The 16,772-nt window shown below is 34.8% G+C and overlaps 2 protein-coding genes across 2 annotated transcripts; both read right to left on the bottom strand.

Moving 5' to 3' along the window:
* Nucleotides 1-763: 763 nt before the first annotated feature.
* LOC117628543 (non-specific phospholipase C6) lies at nt 764-3,652 on the bottom strand. Its single transcript, XM_034361021.1, has 3 exons — nt 2,187-3,652; nt 1,643-1,819; nt 764-1,375 (listed from the first exon to the last, which is right to left on the bottom strand). The coding sequence occupies exons 1-3, from the start codon at nt 3,295-3,297 to the stop codon at nt 1,077-1,079; spliced, it is 1,587 nt and encodes a 528-aa protein (XP_034216912.1). The 5' UTR covers nt 3,298-3,652; the 3' UTR covers nt 764-1,076.
* A 1,249-nt stretch (nt 3,653-4,901) lies between these two features.
* LOC117628368 (CBS domain-containing protein CBSCBSPB1-like) lies at nt 4,902-9,674 on the bottom strand. The gene is made up of 15 exons (XM_034360798.1): nt 9,298-9,674; nt 8,878-9,046; nt 8,376-8,544; nt 8,102-8,234; nt 7,839-8,009; nt 7,597-7,675; nt 7,394-7,507; nt 7,249-7,315; nt 6,943-7,048; nt 6,804-6,862; nt 6,278-6,387; nt 6,034-6,167; nt 5,744-5,829; nt 5,562-5,651; nt 4,902-5,428 (listed from the first exon to the last, which is right to left on the bottom strand). The coding sequence occupies exons 2-15, from the start codon at nt 9,012-9,014 to the stop codon at nt 5,246-5,248; spliced, it is 1,638 nt and encodes a 545-aa protein (XP_034216689.1). The 5' UTR covers nt 9,015-9,046; nt 9,298-9,674; the 3' UTR covers nt 4,902-5,245.
* Between the last annotated feature and the right edge of the window lie 7,098 nt (nt 9,675-16,772).

Raw genomic sequence — 16,772 nt, 5'->3', positions numbered from 1 at the left:
AGTTAGAGCACTGTTCAAGCAACATGCATGTTGCTGATATCCTAACTAATTTCATCGAGTAGATGGAATCTTCTCATTCTCATTTGTTAGTATTTTGTTAGTTCTTGTTGGCCATCTCTGTTTCCTACCCTACTTACATATGCAATTAATATTTGGTTTTTTGCTTCGTCAAGTACTAAATTAACTCTGGTTTCATATTTGATAATGAGCGGCTGTTGTCTCTTATGTAATCTGATTGTATCTGAGGCATGCTTGGTTTTCTCTTGCTCCTTCTCTCCATGATTCAGAAGTCAGAACAATGCTTGGGTGTCTCCATGATGTAGAAATTCTCTTCTTTGTGAGGAACAGCAGCAGGTTCCGATAAATATTGAAGGACGAGTTCAGTAGCGTTTGTGGAGAAACTTTAATTCTATTTCTATATGATAAGTAAGAATTTTGTGGTGGAAAACGGGTGGGTTTGTGTATCTGGAGGTGGCCTTTTCTGAACCTGTTATTCATGTAACATGGCTTATACTTGGGTGTAAGTAGTTTACTTCATTTCTTCATCAAGAATTTGGAATTCCTTCAAGTTGTAACATTTACCATATAACCTTGGAGCATCTTTTTTCTTCATTTGTCGGTTTCTGCTTTAGACTGAGTTTCTAACTGGTGAAGTTTGTTTTTTGTTTGATTTAATGCTAAATACACCCAAAAAACAAAACCCAAATGAGGTGAAGACTCAGCTCCTCACTTGGTCAAAGCAGGATCCTTGAAAGCAATGCCGAGAGCATTAAATTTGAACTTGTTGACTGCCTTGATTCTTCTGAAAGTAAAATGTTCGAAGGGTAACGCAACTACATATTTTACAATTACACAAGCGAACGTGAAGGGTGCCCAAAGAGGTTTGAGCCCATGACGACCTCTAAATTTTCTATTAAGAAAGAAAGACACTTGTTTCAAGTGATGTAGAAAAGTATAGACAACGGTTCATAAAGATGCAAAGAAAAACAAGCAATCGAACACAATCATTATAACAATCTCCTAACATGAGCACAAACACTGATGTATGTATAGAAGAGTGATCCAAGGAGGATGAATTAATTTTTAACCGAGGACCTTGTTGTGAGGGAGGATCTCATATCTACAATTGCTGACTGGTCTGCTCCCAATTTGATGGCCTCTTTGCTTGCTCTAATGAACCTTGAAACAGCACCTTTTACGTACCCGTGAGCTTGCTTCACACTCATCTTCTTGCTCATTTCATCAGGGAAGCTGCTCAAGAAGTGGTCACCATTAAGTACACCGGCTAATTGGACTACCTCGCCCTGAAACTCGGATAAACCGGCATCTTCTTTCGCCTCTGTGCTCCTCAAAGGCACCACATCTGGCAAGGTCTCTACAAGAATTCAGTAGGAGACAGGTTCAGCTTTCTTCCATTGACAACCTCAATAAGTTGGAAAATAAAGATGATGCATGGGCTCCACAGTGACAAATGTATCTTCATTTTTACTTGTTTTTTCTTTTGTTCTACTTAAAGGGAACAACTTTTCATGTTTCTAATCAATTCTCTTTTAACCCTGTTACTTTCTAATGGATCTCTAAATAATTTTTGTCATGAACACTGCATAAATTTGATTAATTCAGATTCTAGATAGATAGATACCTGGGCAGTCAGTCCTGGGAGAAGTCAATTGCCCAACAACCTGCTCAAATGTGCCGGCCCATGCATCTCTGTGAGTTAAGAAGTTAGAGGAGAGGTTGAACATCTTCTTTATGGTGGCAGGGATTGAAGAATGCTCAAACTCAGAGTTTGGTGTAGGTCCTTGTGGACCACTCATTACTGCAAAACCAAATAAACATCAGTGCAATAAAGAAGTGAAACAGAAAACCCTTGATTGATTCTACTTTACACATTTCAGATGCTCAACAATATGCAGATGTAGCAATATGGGTTGACCCCAATACAATAACCCACCCACCAAATTCTACTTCTACTTGATCCACAGACACAATATGCACAACATTTTGAATCAAGAAATTCAACCAACTAATCCAATTTAATTTGTACACTCAGAGACAGAAAGAAATCAAAAGATTCCAGACAGCTCCGGTAGAACAGGTAAGTGGACCAATATCACATCAATTATTGAAGGCTAACATCTAAAATTACAGCTAAGACAGGCCAAATAATGAGAATTTGAGCTTACCAGTCCCTTTCTTAATCCATGGAGAGACCATAATTGTCGGTACACGAACCCCAAGCCGATCAAACTTGAAGAAATATGGAGCAGGGCCACTGTTCCCATCTGGGTTAGGAACATTAACATAAGGAGTCTTGACATGATCAAAAAATCCACCATGTTCATCATAGGTGATGACCAAAAGGGTCTCATTCCACTGAGGACTTGCTCTCAGTGTCTCATAGACCTCCTTAATTAGTTTTTGCCCATTGGCAACATCATGAGAAGGGTGATCATCATTTGCAGGCATTCCCTTTAGATCAAAATAGGCCGGCTCAATCACAGTTAAACTTGGGAGCTTCCCCTTCCTGGCATCTTTCTTAAACTTCAAATCATACTGATGAAACTTAGAAATGTACTTCAATTTCCTCATATTTCTATAGAACATAGTGGTGGGTATGTTTTGAAAGTAAACACCAAAGTTCATGTCATTCTCGTGAACCGAATCAAATATGGTTTTTTGTGGATACCCTGAAGCCAATTGCTTCTTAACATGGCTTGTTGAGCCATGAGAAGTTGCAGAATACACAAAAAGCCTATTGGGTTGTGTTGGGCCAGGAATTGAAGAAAACCACCTATCAAATACAGCAAATTCACGCACTAAAGCCGCATAAACAGGCACAGATTCAGGCCTAAAGCCTTTCATGACTGTCTCAGAGAGATTTGGGGACATTGATAATGCTTGCTCTACAAAACCAGTCATTGAAGGAAGGGAACTAGACCCAAATACCTGTTGCTCCACTGCTTCAAATGAGTGACCCGGATCCGGATCCACAAACTCAGCATCGTCTGAGAAGCAAATGGATTTTGGGTCTGCATTTTTGGTTGAAACGGGGCAGCATTCTTTGCCTGTGACACCATTGATTGCTGGATTAATGGCTTTCTTCATCCACCCAAGCATATGATCAAAGGACCTGTTTTCCATGACCAAAACCACAATGGTTTTGATGGGTTGCTGCTGCTGCTGGGCTAAACACAAATGGGTCGGTTGGGAAGTCCATGACAGAGTGAGAAACAGCAAGAAAATGGAGGAAAATGAAGGTGGCCATAGTAAAGGTCTGGTCTTTGAACCTCCCATGTCTTTGTTTGCTAACAGAGAAAGACACACAGAGAGAGAAAGAGGTTCCTTAGCCAAATGAGTCTGTCCGGCTAATGAAGGAAACAATGAGTATGTGGAAGAGAATCTGAATAAATAATTACTGCATCTATGCTAGATATTTTTATTTAAAGAGACAGAGTGAGATAGAGATGCAAGGTAATGGATTTTTGGGTACAGAGTACAAGAGCAAGAATGGATGAGAGAAGAAGCTTCTGGTTTTGTACTGGTGCAATAGGCCCTTGGTGATGCTCTGTTGCTTTTGGAAAGAAAAAAAGAAAAAAGCAAAAGGCAACAAAAGGAAAGTTGAATGTGATAATTACTCTCTGTTTATATATAATTGGTGTTAAACATGGAAATATGGTTTTCCAAAATCCATCTCTTTCGCAAATTCTGTTAACCTTGAAGAAGTGATTGCATGATGGCAAGGAACCACCCACTCACTGTACGTATAACAGCTAGTGTGAATAGCAGAATAAGAAGCGAAGAATGTCAAAGGGTTTGACTGAAATATTTGAGAATATCCTGTGCCCTTTCTTCTTCTTCTGGTTTTTCATTGGTGGTTTCTTAATTTGATCATTTTTTGCTATCAATTAATTTGAGATAAATTTAACTGTCAACAGCAAGCAAATTAAATTACGTCACTAAATATCAAAATCTACGTAAGTTACAAATTTTCATATTCCGATCCGATCCGTTTGAAAATTAAATTTACAAATACCACTGAAAATAGCAGTTCTGAAGAATTTGAGAGAACAATCTGTAGGCGATGTTGGAGATGCCATTTCCACTAAACAAAAGTTGGTGATGCCAATGCCAAAAATAGGCTAAATTATTCTGATAATGCGAATCATGCCACATATCTTGCAATATAAACTTGATGTGAGATTCGATGTCAAATACAATAGGGCTCTTTTTATTCTCTTTTTCTTTTCTCACTTTGGAGGGTGCAGGCAATAGGCAATATATCATATAATATGTACATTGCCATGTGAATGTGTGACTTCAAGCTATCCTTTTAAAAATTTGCAAATTCATGGGGATCGATCATTATAACGATGGCCATGTTTTAAAGGGGTCCACATAAAGAGAAATATAAAGATTTCGATGAATTATTAACCAAACAAAAAGAAGCATATATTAAGTCAAAATTTTCCACCATTAAAAACCAAAAAAGTTACAAAAATTAGAGGATTTTGGGCGAGGTGGGCCCAAGAGCCGCCAAAGAAAATAAAGAATGCAGAGCCAAGACGGACGGCCCAGATTGACACCATGTGTCTGCTAGTTGAGGACCTTTTGTGGTTATCATCCACTAAGCCACTTTTGCTGCTCTCTCAGTCCCACTACTTTTTTTTTTTGCTTCTCTCACAGTCCCACTACTGTGATGGAAGATAAGACATAAAAAAGAAGAACGGCATTGGCTGTGTAACTTATTTTGAGTTCATGTCCACTTTGAAATACAAAATTTACGTAGAACAAGTTGAGTTTTCAATTTTGTGTTGAAAAATATTCAAAACTTAAAAGCACTATGAAATATGAAATATTATGTTATCACAATGTCAATCACGATTATAGATCAAATGGAATTTGTATGAACACACCGTCAACCATCAATGTTTTGACACTAACAACATAACATACCACTTGTTCGATACGACAAAATCAATCCAAATCCTCCGAATTCAAGAACTTGTACATTTCAGGTGGCAGCGTTTAATTTTTACACAAGTTCATGAAGTTGCGTGAGTACGCATCAGAGAAACAATCAAGCATGTAATTCAGCAATAATTAGAAAACGAAGAATTGAATTTCACTTGTGTATGTGGTATAGTTTCTATAAAAGGACGTATGAAGCACAAGTTATGCCCTCCCAGCCAATTCCATTGAGCTCTTGGAAAATCGCTCTAGGCTTCTTCAAACAGAAATAGTATCAGTTGCCGGATCTCTTCAAGTACGCTAAAACGCCTAATCCGGCAACAAGAGCAGCCCCAGCTGCAACGGTACTGTATGCTGATGACCATGCAGAATCTGCATAAGCATAATCCATACTTCCTCCTGCTGAACCCCTTCGGCGACCGCGTGTTCCTGAATAATCCAAATGCAGTCTCAAACCCTGCAGAGTTGATCACTTTTACGTCAGACTTCACAGGAAAATCGATAACAGAAACTAAGACCTAATTCAGTTGCATACTTCACTATATTTTTTCTTCTCTAAGCACAAAGCAACACCATACAGATAGTCATACCTTCCAACCAACTTGTTTTGCATGTTCCACAGCTGCTACAAGATCATTATCTGATGCCAAAATAACTTTATCACGGTCTTCGTCTTCATACTACACAATTTTCCACCAATTAAAAGAAGATTAGGAAGATAGAACTCTAGAGTCAGACTCCAAAAACATGTAAATTGCTATCTTAGAAATACCAAAATTTGAGGAAGGTTGTTGCGGTCAATGTCATCTCCCATTCTCTGAACAATGGAGGTTATAAGATCTGTCAAACTCTGAATATCTGAAGAGAAAGCCATAACAGAGAAACCCCAGTCAAGAGCTAATGTTAGCCAAATTGTTCTTGTTGAACGTGAAATATATCCTAGATTAGGTGGCTCAACCAGGAAATCTGAATTAAAAGCCTAAAAAACGTTGTTTGTTTCAATACACACACAAATATAAATACACACAGTAATTTGATAGGCAACTGGAACAAGAAGCATACTGCAAGTAAATCTATGCATTCGACCCCTCTTATCTTGAAGTTTGAAAGCAAACGTATTAGGAAAATTTGACGATGGAAAGGGAAGCGATCTCCCTGTCTCTGCTCCGTCAGAAGCCAACTTCAATGACCCTTCACTGAGATGAGAATAAAGATGCATAAATACATATAAACATTATAAATAAATAAAATTGAACCTTCATTTTAATTTCGATAACATCTGAATATAAACAGATAAATATATAACCTTCGAGAATCCTCATCTTCCTCATGTGGACCTAAGGCCATGGCAGAATCCCAAAACTTTTGCATCAAAGAGTTTGCGGCCTCATTGCTGACTCCAGCAGTATTTCCGACCTGGTTAGCAAAGAAAATTATGTTTGCAATTTCTTCTTTGCCCCAGGGGGGGTGGGAAAGTATTAAACAGCCAAAGAAAAGAGAACTGCAGAGATGATATGTTTGTTCTAGACGCCAAGGATCCAAAACAGCCAAAGAAAGTGAAGCCTAAGTTCTCCCCACTAGGATAGTTCAGAATTGTGAAAATCATGTCATTAGTAAACAAGTCAAGTAAGGACAGCAAAATGAGAATGATGTTTCGTGACACATACATTATTTTAAACCCTTATTCCATGCATATATGTAAGAACTACAGATTGGTTCATCAAGTAATGCTGAAAGCATGAAAAAGTGGATATATTCCTGTTATCCTAGAAAGATTAATGCAAGATTGACGTAAATCACAATAATTCACGGTAGGTAAAGACACGACTTACAGTAGCTACAGCAGCATGAGTGATATGAATTACATCAACAACAGCAACAACAGTTCCATCTGTATACGGTCATCCATAATCATCAGAAACTAAAAATCTTCTGTTACTTAAAAAAATAATTACTATATCATGATTTTACCTCTGTCTACTACAGGAAGGTGCAAAAATTTTCCGTCATGCATTGTATGCAGCGCATCAACAATTGGTGTATCAACTGTGGCACATTCTGGATTTTGAGTCATGACCTAATAATCAGTTCAAAAGAAAGCTGAGATATGTGAATAATTTATATTCCTTCACCTACATAAGCATAAAATGAAGTGTTCCTTGGAATCAGCGGATATTACAACTTCTGGCCAGATAAGACAAGGACAGAAGGATTGATTAACAGTTTTCCTCAGGATGGTCCAAAGACCAAAATTTCCAAACGGATAGAGACATGTACCTTCTCTACAAGAGTGGCCTTCGGAGAAAGATTTTGTGCTATTACCCGCATCAAGATATCTTTGGAACTGACAAGAATCAAAAGCACAAATAACATTATTGAGAACAAAGGTAAAGTGCAATTTTTTTTACTTAAAGAAACTCACGTAAGAATTCCTCGTGGCTTGTTATCAACTGTCACAACAGCAGAGCTTACTCGCATCTCCTGCATCTTCTTTGTTGTCATCAAAACAGTATCTGTTGGTGAAACTGTTAAAACCCTGAAAGACATATCTATCTGTTAAATGAAAACTTGTAATATCTTCAGCATCTGGCCACATAAAATAACAGACCTAAAAATATTACCTACTTTGAACTTTCCGGAATAATTGTAGACAAGGATGGCCTAAACAACCGCTCCCGAAGTGTCTCAACGAATGTATTGGAACCTGAATCTCAAATAAAAAGCATAAAGTTAATCTTTGGTTTATGAGGAAACTGACTACTCTCCATTACATAAATCTACAGAAGGAAGTTATTCCTAAAAGCTGCAAAAATATTAAAGAATATGATATAAAAAAATTTAAAAGAAAAGAATAAATGTCTACTAACCAGAAGTAGATGTGCCCCAATGTTTTTCAACACCTTCCACAGCAGCAGCAATAGCCTTTCCCTTTTCAGCTGCCCTTTCCATTCGAGCAATAGCATCATATAAGCACTTTGCTATATCAAGTAAAGCAATGACCTCTCCATTCTCAACAACAGGCAAATGTCTGAATTTTCCTGTAAATGCAGAAATCAGCAACATATAGCAAGAGCAAGCCACTAACAGAAAGTATGTCAAGAAGCAAATTTGCCTCTAATTTATTACTAACCTTGCACCATTTTTTGAAGGGCTTCAACAGCGAGAGTGTCAGAAAGAACAAATATCGGGTTCCTTGTCATAACTTTAGAAACAAGCGTATCCTCGAGATTAAGCTCACGAGAAATTACTCTTGTTGCTATATCCTGCGACCACAGAAACAAATAGATACATCAGAAAACAGTACGCCAACAAAATCCATCAAAACATACCAAACAAGTGCTTTTTGAAGTTTTTCTGTGAACGGCATTTTCTTGGCAAATGTCACACTGAATTTAAAGTCATACCTTGTCCGTAAGTATTCCACAGAGCAATGCATTAGAGTCAGTTAACAACAAAGCATCAACTCTACGAGCAGCCATTCGACGACACGCTTCTTGAATACTGGTATTTTCAGGTACTGTCAGAGCCTTTGATAGCCTCAGGCGTTTTACCGTACGCTCTCCAGTTAGCCCGCTGCCCCAATGCAAGCAGAGAAGAGATTTTTGTTACTAAGATTCCAATGCACAAACTTTAAATTGAGCAAGCCTTTTTCCAACAAAAACTGATTCATTCTCAATACCCAACTTCTATGTCCTACAACCACTACATATTTTACTGTTTTACTGCTTTACAATAACACAAACGCGACTATAACACAAACAAAATGAAAATTATCACAAAATCAGTCAAAAACACAATCATGGGTGGGTTTCTTCTTCACGCAATTCACATTCAACAAAAGCTCAATTATTTACAGAAAACATTCATTTCAATGAAAATTTGACATGAAAAAATTTGAATACGCACATGGAACGAGAAGCCGAAAAAGATTTACGGGCTGATTCAGGGCCTCCGTTACTAACGTCAGAGGATTTCTTCTTGTCCTGCAACGATGTGTTCGTCAATGACAGACTTCTTCTAGAAGAACCGCCTTGACTAGCCATCGTCGCCTTTAATCAAACACCAATTTATTATCCTGCAGCAAAAAATCATTATCGCATTATAAAATCTAAATAATTATTGTTCAGAATATGAAAATATTTGACGAACTTCATTTCCAAATTGAAGGCCTGCCCAAAATAGAAATAGAAGTTCCTGCACAATTGATTCTGAGGCTCATCGTTTACGAGCTTTCGAAATAAAGAAATAAGGAAAATATCGCATTCAACGTATTATTTTTCTCGGAAACCAAACGGAGACGGAAACCAAACGGAGACAGAAACTCACCGGACTTCTTATGCAGCCCTTCTTTTTCTCCTCAATAAACAGAAAAGAAAGACGGCTTCAGAATCGGAAATCAGAAAACCTCAACAAGAAATCACAGCTTAGCCATTGGCCATGGCCCGGGAAATGGAGCTACAAGAAATTGGATTGGATTGGAATTGGATGGGATTGGAGGCGGTCAAGATTGAAGGGTTTGAAAACTCTCCGGCAAAATGAAACACTTGCGGTCGGGAATCTGGTCAGAAAATCGGAATTTTCCGGGAAAATACACCGACCGGCGAGAGTGAATGAGACTCAGAGAGAGAAATACCCTAAAAAATGGGACAATGAGATAGTGGGCCAATCAAAACCGTGCACGTCAAGGTTTTTCTAACAGAAGTTTTCAAATTACCTCCAAATTTACTGGCGCTTTTTTGAGGCCTCCCAAATATTTTATGCTGTAAGATTCTAATTAAGGTCAGAAATAAATTGCAAACTTACGGTTTTAGCCTTGTCTTATCTCTCTGGCATCTCTAGTATGGGTACAGTCTGGTCATTTCATATGAAATTAGGGGAGGTCCTGGAAAATGCCAAAATATATATACCTATGTTTGGCTTACAATGTTGTCACCCTTCAAAGTTCAAATCATATACTAACATAGTCAACTCCCGCATGCTCAAAAACCATAATGTAACAATTTATCTAATCTAATCAAAATTTTGGTTTCACTTGCATCAATTCAAGAAATCATTTTTTCAATAATTAAAAACTATCTAAGGGTCAAAATTTTGAGGGAAAAATAAGGTTGGTGTTAGTTTTTCGGCCCTTTTATAGTTTTTAATTGTGGTGGTATATCTACGGAAAAAGTCAAGCAAACCCCAGTAAAGTCTCTAAATCTTGTACGAGGACACATAAATTGTATTAATTTTATGATAATATTATAAATTCCAGGTTTTAGTAACTAGCTTACTTATTTTGTAGTGTAAATTTTATTTGTGTTTTAAAAATAATAGTTTTTATTATGTTATCTGTCGTATTCCTTACAATCCAAAAATATATATTTTTCTCTTTTAGGACAGTTGGATTACTCTTATAAGACAACTCATTGTAGCAAATAACTCTAACATTAATATGACGTTTTTACTGATTTTTTAATAGAATGTCTCAAATAGTGTAAGTTTTTTTTAGTACAAGCGATTCGGTGATGGAGGTTTACACACAATTATTCATTCGGTGTCTAGGGGTTTCGAACTCTGCCCACATAGGTGGAAGTGAAATACCTCAACCAACTAAGCTATAGTATAACTTTTTATATTATTTATAGCTCTTAGTTCATACTTCTCAAATTTTCAAGTTCGAATTCCTTCATCTCCATTAATTTAAAAAAAGACTTTTCAAGGCATGGAAAATGTAAACTTTGCGTTAAATACTTCGGATTTCCTAGCATAATATGATATGATTATCAAGATGCTAAATTCTAGTAGTAAGGTTTATGTAAGGCATCAATGGATGCATTTCTTTAGAGAAAAGAAAAATAGGCATATTGCGTGAGAATTTTGCCCTAGTATGCTTTAGAATCTACATGTTCCCCTCCAGAAGTAGCAGTATTGAATTTGTTATGCAACCCTGAAATATATAAAGGAAACAGCAGATGCGCATTTACCTTGGAGGCTTTGGAGTTTGGATGCTACGTACACTATATGCTGCAACCTTTCATGTTGGACCTGAAATCAAATCAAACCATGAAAAAAAATTAATAAAAAATATTGGGGCCAGAAGAAAAGAGAGCTAAAGGCTTACACAACACTTTAAAGCAAGCATTCTTTGAGCTAAAATAGTTCCTAAGAATCCACTTTTTTCTTTCGAATGTGTTGTATAAAACTGTTTGTGGCTTGTGGGTTGGATTGTTCATTGTTGAATTACAACAATTTATCAATTATAGAAAGAAAGCAGAGAAGAAAATGGTGGACTGGGCACCCGTTCTACTTGGGTTGATGTTGTTCATACTGCTGTCTCCTGGTCTTCTGTTTCAAATACCAGGAAACACCCGCCATGTTGAGTTTGGGAGCTTCACCACAAATGGCAAGGCCATTCTTGTCCACACACTCATTTTCTTTGTCATTTTCACCATCCTGATATTGGCTTTTGGCATCCACATCCACACTGGCTGATCAAACTTAGCACCTAGCAGTTTGGATAAGATTTTTGTAATTTTCTGTATAATTTTCTTCTTCGTTATTTTTGTGTCATATGTTTTTTGGGGTTTTTGTTCGTATTGGTCCCTCTACCATACCACATGAAATGGATTTTTTTTTTTTTTTTTTCAGTGACCCCATGAAGTGGGTTCTAATTGTTCTTGTATTAACATCATATGATTACTGAAAAATTATTTTACATTTTTCTTATTGTATTTTTGTTGATAAATTTCCGACTAGATTGGTACTTTTTCTGAATCAATATAACAAATTAATAAACACAAATATAAAAAAAAAAAAAATTGAAAAATTACCTCTCTATTGGAACTAGCTAGAGTCCTTGACAGAGATTCAGAGGATTAAAAGCAGAAAAGGAGAGAGGAGCCGTAAGAATAAGAAAATGTGTTGGATAACTGTGAACATTTGTGTAATTGAGATCATTTGGTTTGAAAGTGCATAAACTACCACAGTTTTGGCATTTGTGGAAAATTAGGGAAAAAGTAACAACACAAAAATCAATTAATTAAAAGAGCTAACCCAAAAATTACCTCTTTACGTTAATAGGTTCTCTTTTCCGAAAAATATACCCTTTCTTTACTTCAAAAGGTTGTGTAAGCCTTTTCCGAAAAATACACTCATTTTTTTGGCATTTTCGTAATTTGATTAGAAATCGTCTAGCTGCGCAGCTATACTCATTTCCCCTAATTTTTGTAAAAATAGTATCGCCGCATGGCTTTACATTTTGACACGTGCCCCTAGGCATAGGCAGTTATTTTTTAATATATATAAATCGTATAGCCGGGCGGCTATACCAGGTGTTTTCTACTTTTTTAATAAAAAAAGTCATTTTATTAATGTTTATTTAAAATCGTATAGCCGCGCGGCTGTACTATTTACTAAAGAATAAAACAGGGTAGTTAAAAAGAATCGTAAAAAATGCGTATAGCCGTGCGGCTATACTATTTTTAATATTAAAAAAAGGAAACCCCACCTATTTGTCGCCACGTGTCAAAACAGTTTTATTTTTAAAATAAATTTAAAACACAAAGTACAGCCGTGCGGCTGTACTATTTTTTAAAAATAAAAAAAGGGAAGACCTTCTTTCTCTAATGCGCCACGTGTCACAAAATAAGTACAGCCGCCCGGCCATACTCTTTTTTAAAGAAATTAGACCAAAATAGAGTATAGCCGCACGGCTATACTATTTACTAAAGAATAAAACAGAGCAATGAGTATAGCCGCACTATTTACTGAAGAATAAAACAGAGCAATGAGTATAGCCGTGCGGCTATACTATTTTGAATATTAAAAAAAGGAAACCCCACCTATTTGTTGCCACGTGTCAACACAATTTTATTTTTAAATAAATTAAAAACACGGAGTACAGCCGTCCGGCTGTACTATTTTTTAAAAAAATTAAAAAAAGGACGACCTTCTTCTCTAATGCGCCACGTGTCACAACAAAAGTATAGCCGCCCGGCTATACTGTTTTTAATAAAAAAATTCGTAGTATATCCGCGCGGCTATACTTTTTAAATACATTGTGTTTAAAAGGGGCTATTCCATTTAATACAAAAATTAATAAAATAAAAAAGGACCCTCCTAGTTGCATTAGTTTGTCCCTTATAAATTTTACTTTGCTAGTTTCAACATATCCAAAGTAGATATGAATCTTACACTATATGATATTTTAATGTAATTTATATAACATATGTTATTCTTATTCAATAATATGTGAGAATTATTTGTATAATACGCGAATTGTATCCGTCTTACCGAAAATTTTGAAAACAATACGTGCATAAAACATTACAAGCACAACACGACTATTGTATGTTTGCTTTTTAAAAAACGTGGGACGTGTATAGAACACGAATGTATTATTGAAAAATACATACGCACGTATAGATAGATATATATATATATATATATATATGTAAAAGACTATAGTCGCTCATCTATACTATTTATTAAAGACAAATTTTTTTTTTAAAAAAAAACAGTAAAACAGCCCGACTATACTATTTTTAAAAGAAATTATAGCCGCACGGCTATACTATTTACTAAAGAATAAAACAGAGCAGTTAAAAAGAATTTTAAAAAATGAGTATAGCCGTACGACACATGTCAACACAAGGTCCATTTTTAAAAAAATTTAAAACACGGAGTAAAGCCATGCGGCTGTACTATTTTTCTAAAAAAGAGAAAACCCTCTCTCTTCAGCGCCACGTGTCAAACATTATTTTTTCCAAAATCAAAAAGGGACAATAGTTACTCGAGTAATGGCCTAATAGTAACGGATATGGCTCTTGGGCCATGGAAAAATTTAATTAAGACACGCAAACGATTTCACAAAACACTACACAAATAGAATTTAATTATTTTGTGCACTTTTTCTTTAAATTTTTTTTGGGTAAGAAATAGTAGTTGAAACATAATTACTAATTAAAGTAATTCAAAGAGGGTAAGATATTACTTAATTACATATAACAAATTAAAGAAGTTGTGCAATGGAACAAAAAGTAAAGGAAACTAATTTTACAATTCTGAAAATTTTAAAAATCCGGGACTAAAATTTTATTTTAAAAAGTATAGCTGCACGGCTATACTTTGTAATATAAAAAAGGATCAGCACAACGCATAGGCACCACGTGTCAAAAGAGTAGAGCCGCGCGGCTATACTATTTTTTTTTAATAAAATTTTTTAAAAAGAATCCAGTGTAGACGGCCCCAGCGCCTGTGCGCCACGTGTCAAACAAGTAGAGCCGCAAGGCTGTACTGTTTTTAATATAAAAAAAATAAGGAAAACTGAATATAGCCGTGCGGCTATACTCTTTTAAAAAAATACATATATTATTTTTTTTCAATAATATGTGAGAATATGAATATAATAAGTGAATTTTGTGTGCCTTATTGAAATTTTTGTAAAAGAATACTTGTATTAAACATGAGAAATATGTGGAGACGTGTATAATACATTATTAAACGCGAAAGTACCCAGATCTTTATACATATAATAATTTTGGAAAAGTAATAAAATCAAAAAGGGACAATAGTTACTCAAGTAATGGCCTAATAGTAACGGATAGTGCTCTTGGGCCATGGAGAAATTGAATTAAGGCACCCAAATGATTTCACAAAACACTACACAAATAGAATTTAATTATTTTGTGCACTTTTTCTTCAAATCTTTTTTGGGTATGAAATAGTAGTTAAAATATAATTACTAATTAAAGTAATTGAAAGAGGGTAAGATATTACTTAATTACATATAACAAATTAAAGAAGTTGGGCAATGGAACAAAAAGTAAAGGAAACTAATTTTACAATTCTGAAAATTTTAAAAATCCAGGAATAAAATTTTATTTTAAAACGTATAGCCGCACGACTATGCTATTTATAATATAAAAAGGGATCAGCCCAGCGCTTAGGCACTACGTGTCAAATAGGTCGAGCCGCGCGGCTGTACTAATTTTTAAAAAAAATTAGGAAAAGCGTGTATAGCCGCCCGGCTATACTTTTTTTTTTGTTTTAATTAAAAAAATTAAAAAGAATCCAGTGTAGCCGGCCCAAGCGCCTGTGCGCCACGTGTCAAACAAGTAGAGCCGCACGGTTGTACTATTTTTAATAAAAAATTAAGGAAAAACTGAATATAGCCGTGCGGCTATACTCTTTAAAAAAATACATATATTATTTTTATTCAATAATATGTGAGAATATGAATATAATAAGTGAATTTTGTGTCCCTTATTGAAATTTTTATTGAAGAATACTTGTATTAGACATGAGAAATACGTGCGGACGAGTATAATACATTATTAAACGCGAAAGTACCAAGATCTTTATACGGATAATAATTTTGGAAAAGTAATAAAATGAAAAAGGGACAATAGTTACTCGAATAATAGCCTAATAGTAATGCATAGGGCTCTTGGGCCATGGAGAAATTGAATTAAGACACCCAAACGATTTCACAAAACACTACACAAATAGAATTTAATTATTTTGTGCACTTTTTCTTTAAATTTTTTTTGGGTATGAAATAGTAGTTAAAACATAATTACTAATTAAAGTAATTCAAAGAGGGTAAGATATTAATTAATTACATATAACAAATTAAAGAAGTTGGGCAATGGAACAAAAGTAAAGGAAACTAATTTTACAATTTTGAAAATTTTAAAAATCGCAGCTGTACTATTTTTATAAAAAAAAATTAGGAAAAGCGAGTATAGCCGCCCGGCTATACTATTGGCACATTCGTCATATAACTACCTACAAATGTAAAAGGGGATTTTATTAATTATATTGGGTTAAAAAGTTTATATAGTGATAATAATATAAATATATATATATATATACACACATAAATGTACATACGTATTTTTTAATAATACATTCGTGTTCTATACACGTCTCACGTTTTTTGAAAAGGAAACATACAATAGTCGTATTGTACATGTACGTACGTATTTATAATGTTTTATACACATAATTTTTACAACATTTTCAGTAAGACACACAAAATTCACGTATTATACAAATAATTCTCACATGTTATTGAATAAGAATAACATATGTTATAAAAATTATATTAAAATATCATATAGTGGAAGATTAATATCTACTTTGGATATGTTGAAACTAGCAAATTAATATTTATAAGGTACAAACTAATGCAACTAGGAGGGTCCTTTTCGATTTTTTATTTTTAATAGTACAACATTTTTTAAAATTCTTTTTAACTGCTCTGTTTTATTCTTTAGTAAATAGTATACCATGCGGCTATACTCGATTTTTGTCTAATTTCTTTTTAAAATAATATAGCGGGGCGGTTGTACTTTTATTTATTTATTTTTAATTTGTCTTTAATAAATAGTATAGATGAGCGGCTATAGTCTTTTACATATACACACACACACACACACATATATATATATATATGTACATATGTGCGTATTTTTCAATGTTGCATTCGTGTTCTATACACGTCCCACGTTTTTTAAAAAGCAAATATACAATAGTTGGGTTGTACTTGTACGTATGTATTTGTAATATTTTATACACGTATTGTTTTCAAAATTTTCGGTGAGACGCATAAAATTCACGTATTATACAAATAATTCTCACATATTATTGAATAAGAATAACATATGTTATAAAAATTACATTAAAATATCATATAGTGGAAGATTAATATCTACTTTGGATATGTTGAAACTAGCAAAGTAAAATTTAAAAGGGACAAACTAATGCAACTAGGAGGGTCCTTTTTTATTTTATTAATTTCTGTATTAAATGGAATA

This window comes from Prunus dulcis, chromosome 5 (genome assembly GCF_902201215.1).
Source record: "Prunus dulcis chromosome 5, ALMONDv2, whole genome shotgun sequence".
Classification (NCBI taxonomy): domain Eukaryota; kingdom Viridiplantae; phylum Streptophyta; class Magnoliopsida; order Rosales; family Rosaceae; genus Prunus; species Prunus dulcis.
Note: the sequence above shows the minus strand (reverse complement) of the source record. Positions and strands in the feature narration are given on the sequence as shown.

What these genes read in the sequence shown, in the direction of transcription:
- LOC117628543 (XM_034361021.1), bottom strand. Translation starts at nt 3,297, where the DNA reads ATGGGAGGTTCAAAGACCAGACCTTTACTATGGCCACCTTCATTTTCC. An exon ending in ATGGATTAAGAAAGGGACTG is followed by an intron (nt 1,820 to 2,186) that starts GTAAGCTCAAAT and finishes TTGGTTTTGCAG; the next exon opens with TAATGAGTGGTCCACAAGGA. An exon ending in TCCCAGGACTGACTGCCCAG is followed by an intron (nt 1,376 to 1,642) that starts GTATCTATCTAT and finishes GAATTCTTGTAG; the next exon opens with AGACCTTGCCAGATGTGGTG.
- LOC117628368 (XM_034360798.1), bottom strand. Translation starts at nt 9,014, where the DNA reads ATGGCTAGTCAAGGCGGTTCTTCTAGAAGAAGTCTGTCATTGACGAAC. An exon ending in AAGCCACGAGGAATTCTTAC is followed by an intron (nt 7,316 to 7,393) that starts GTGAGTTTCTTT and finishes GATTCTTGTCAG; the next exon opens with TTCCAAAGATATCTTGATGC. An exon ending in CAAAACAAGTTGGTTGGAAG is followed by an intron (nt 5,429 to 5,561) that starts GTATGACTATCT and finishes TCAACTCTGCAG; the next exon opens with GGTTTGAGACTGCATTTGGA.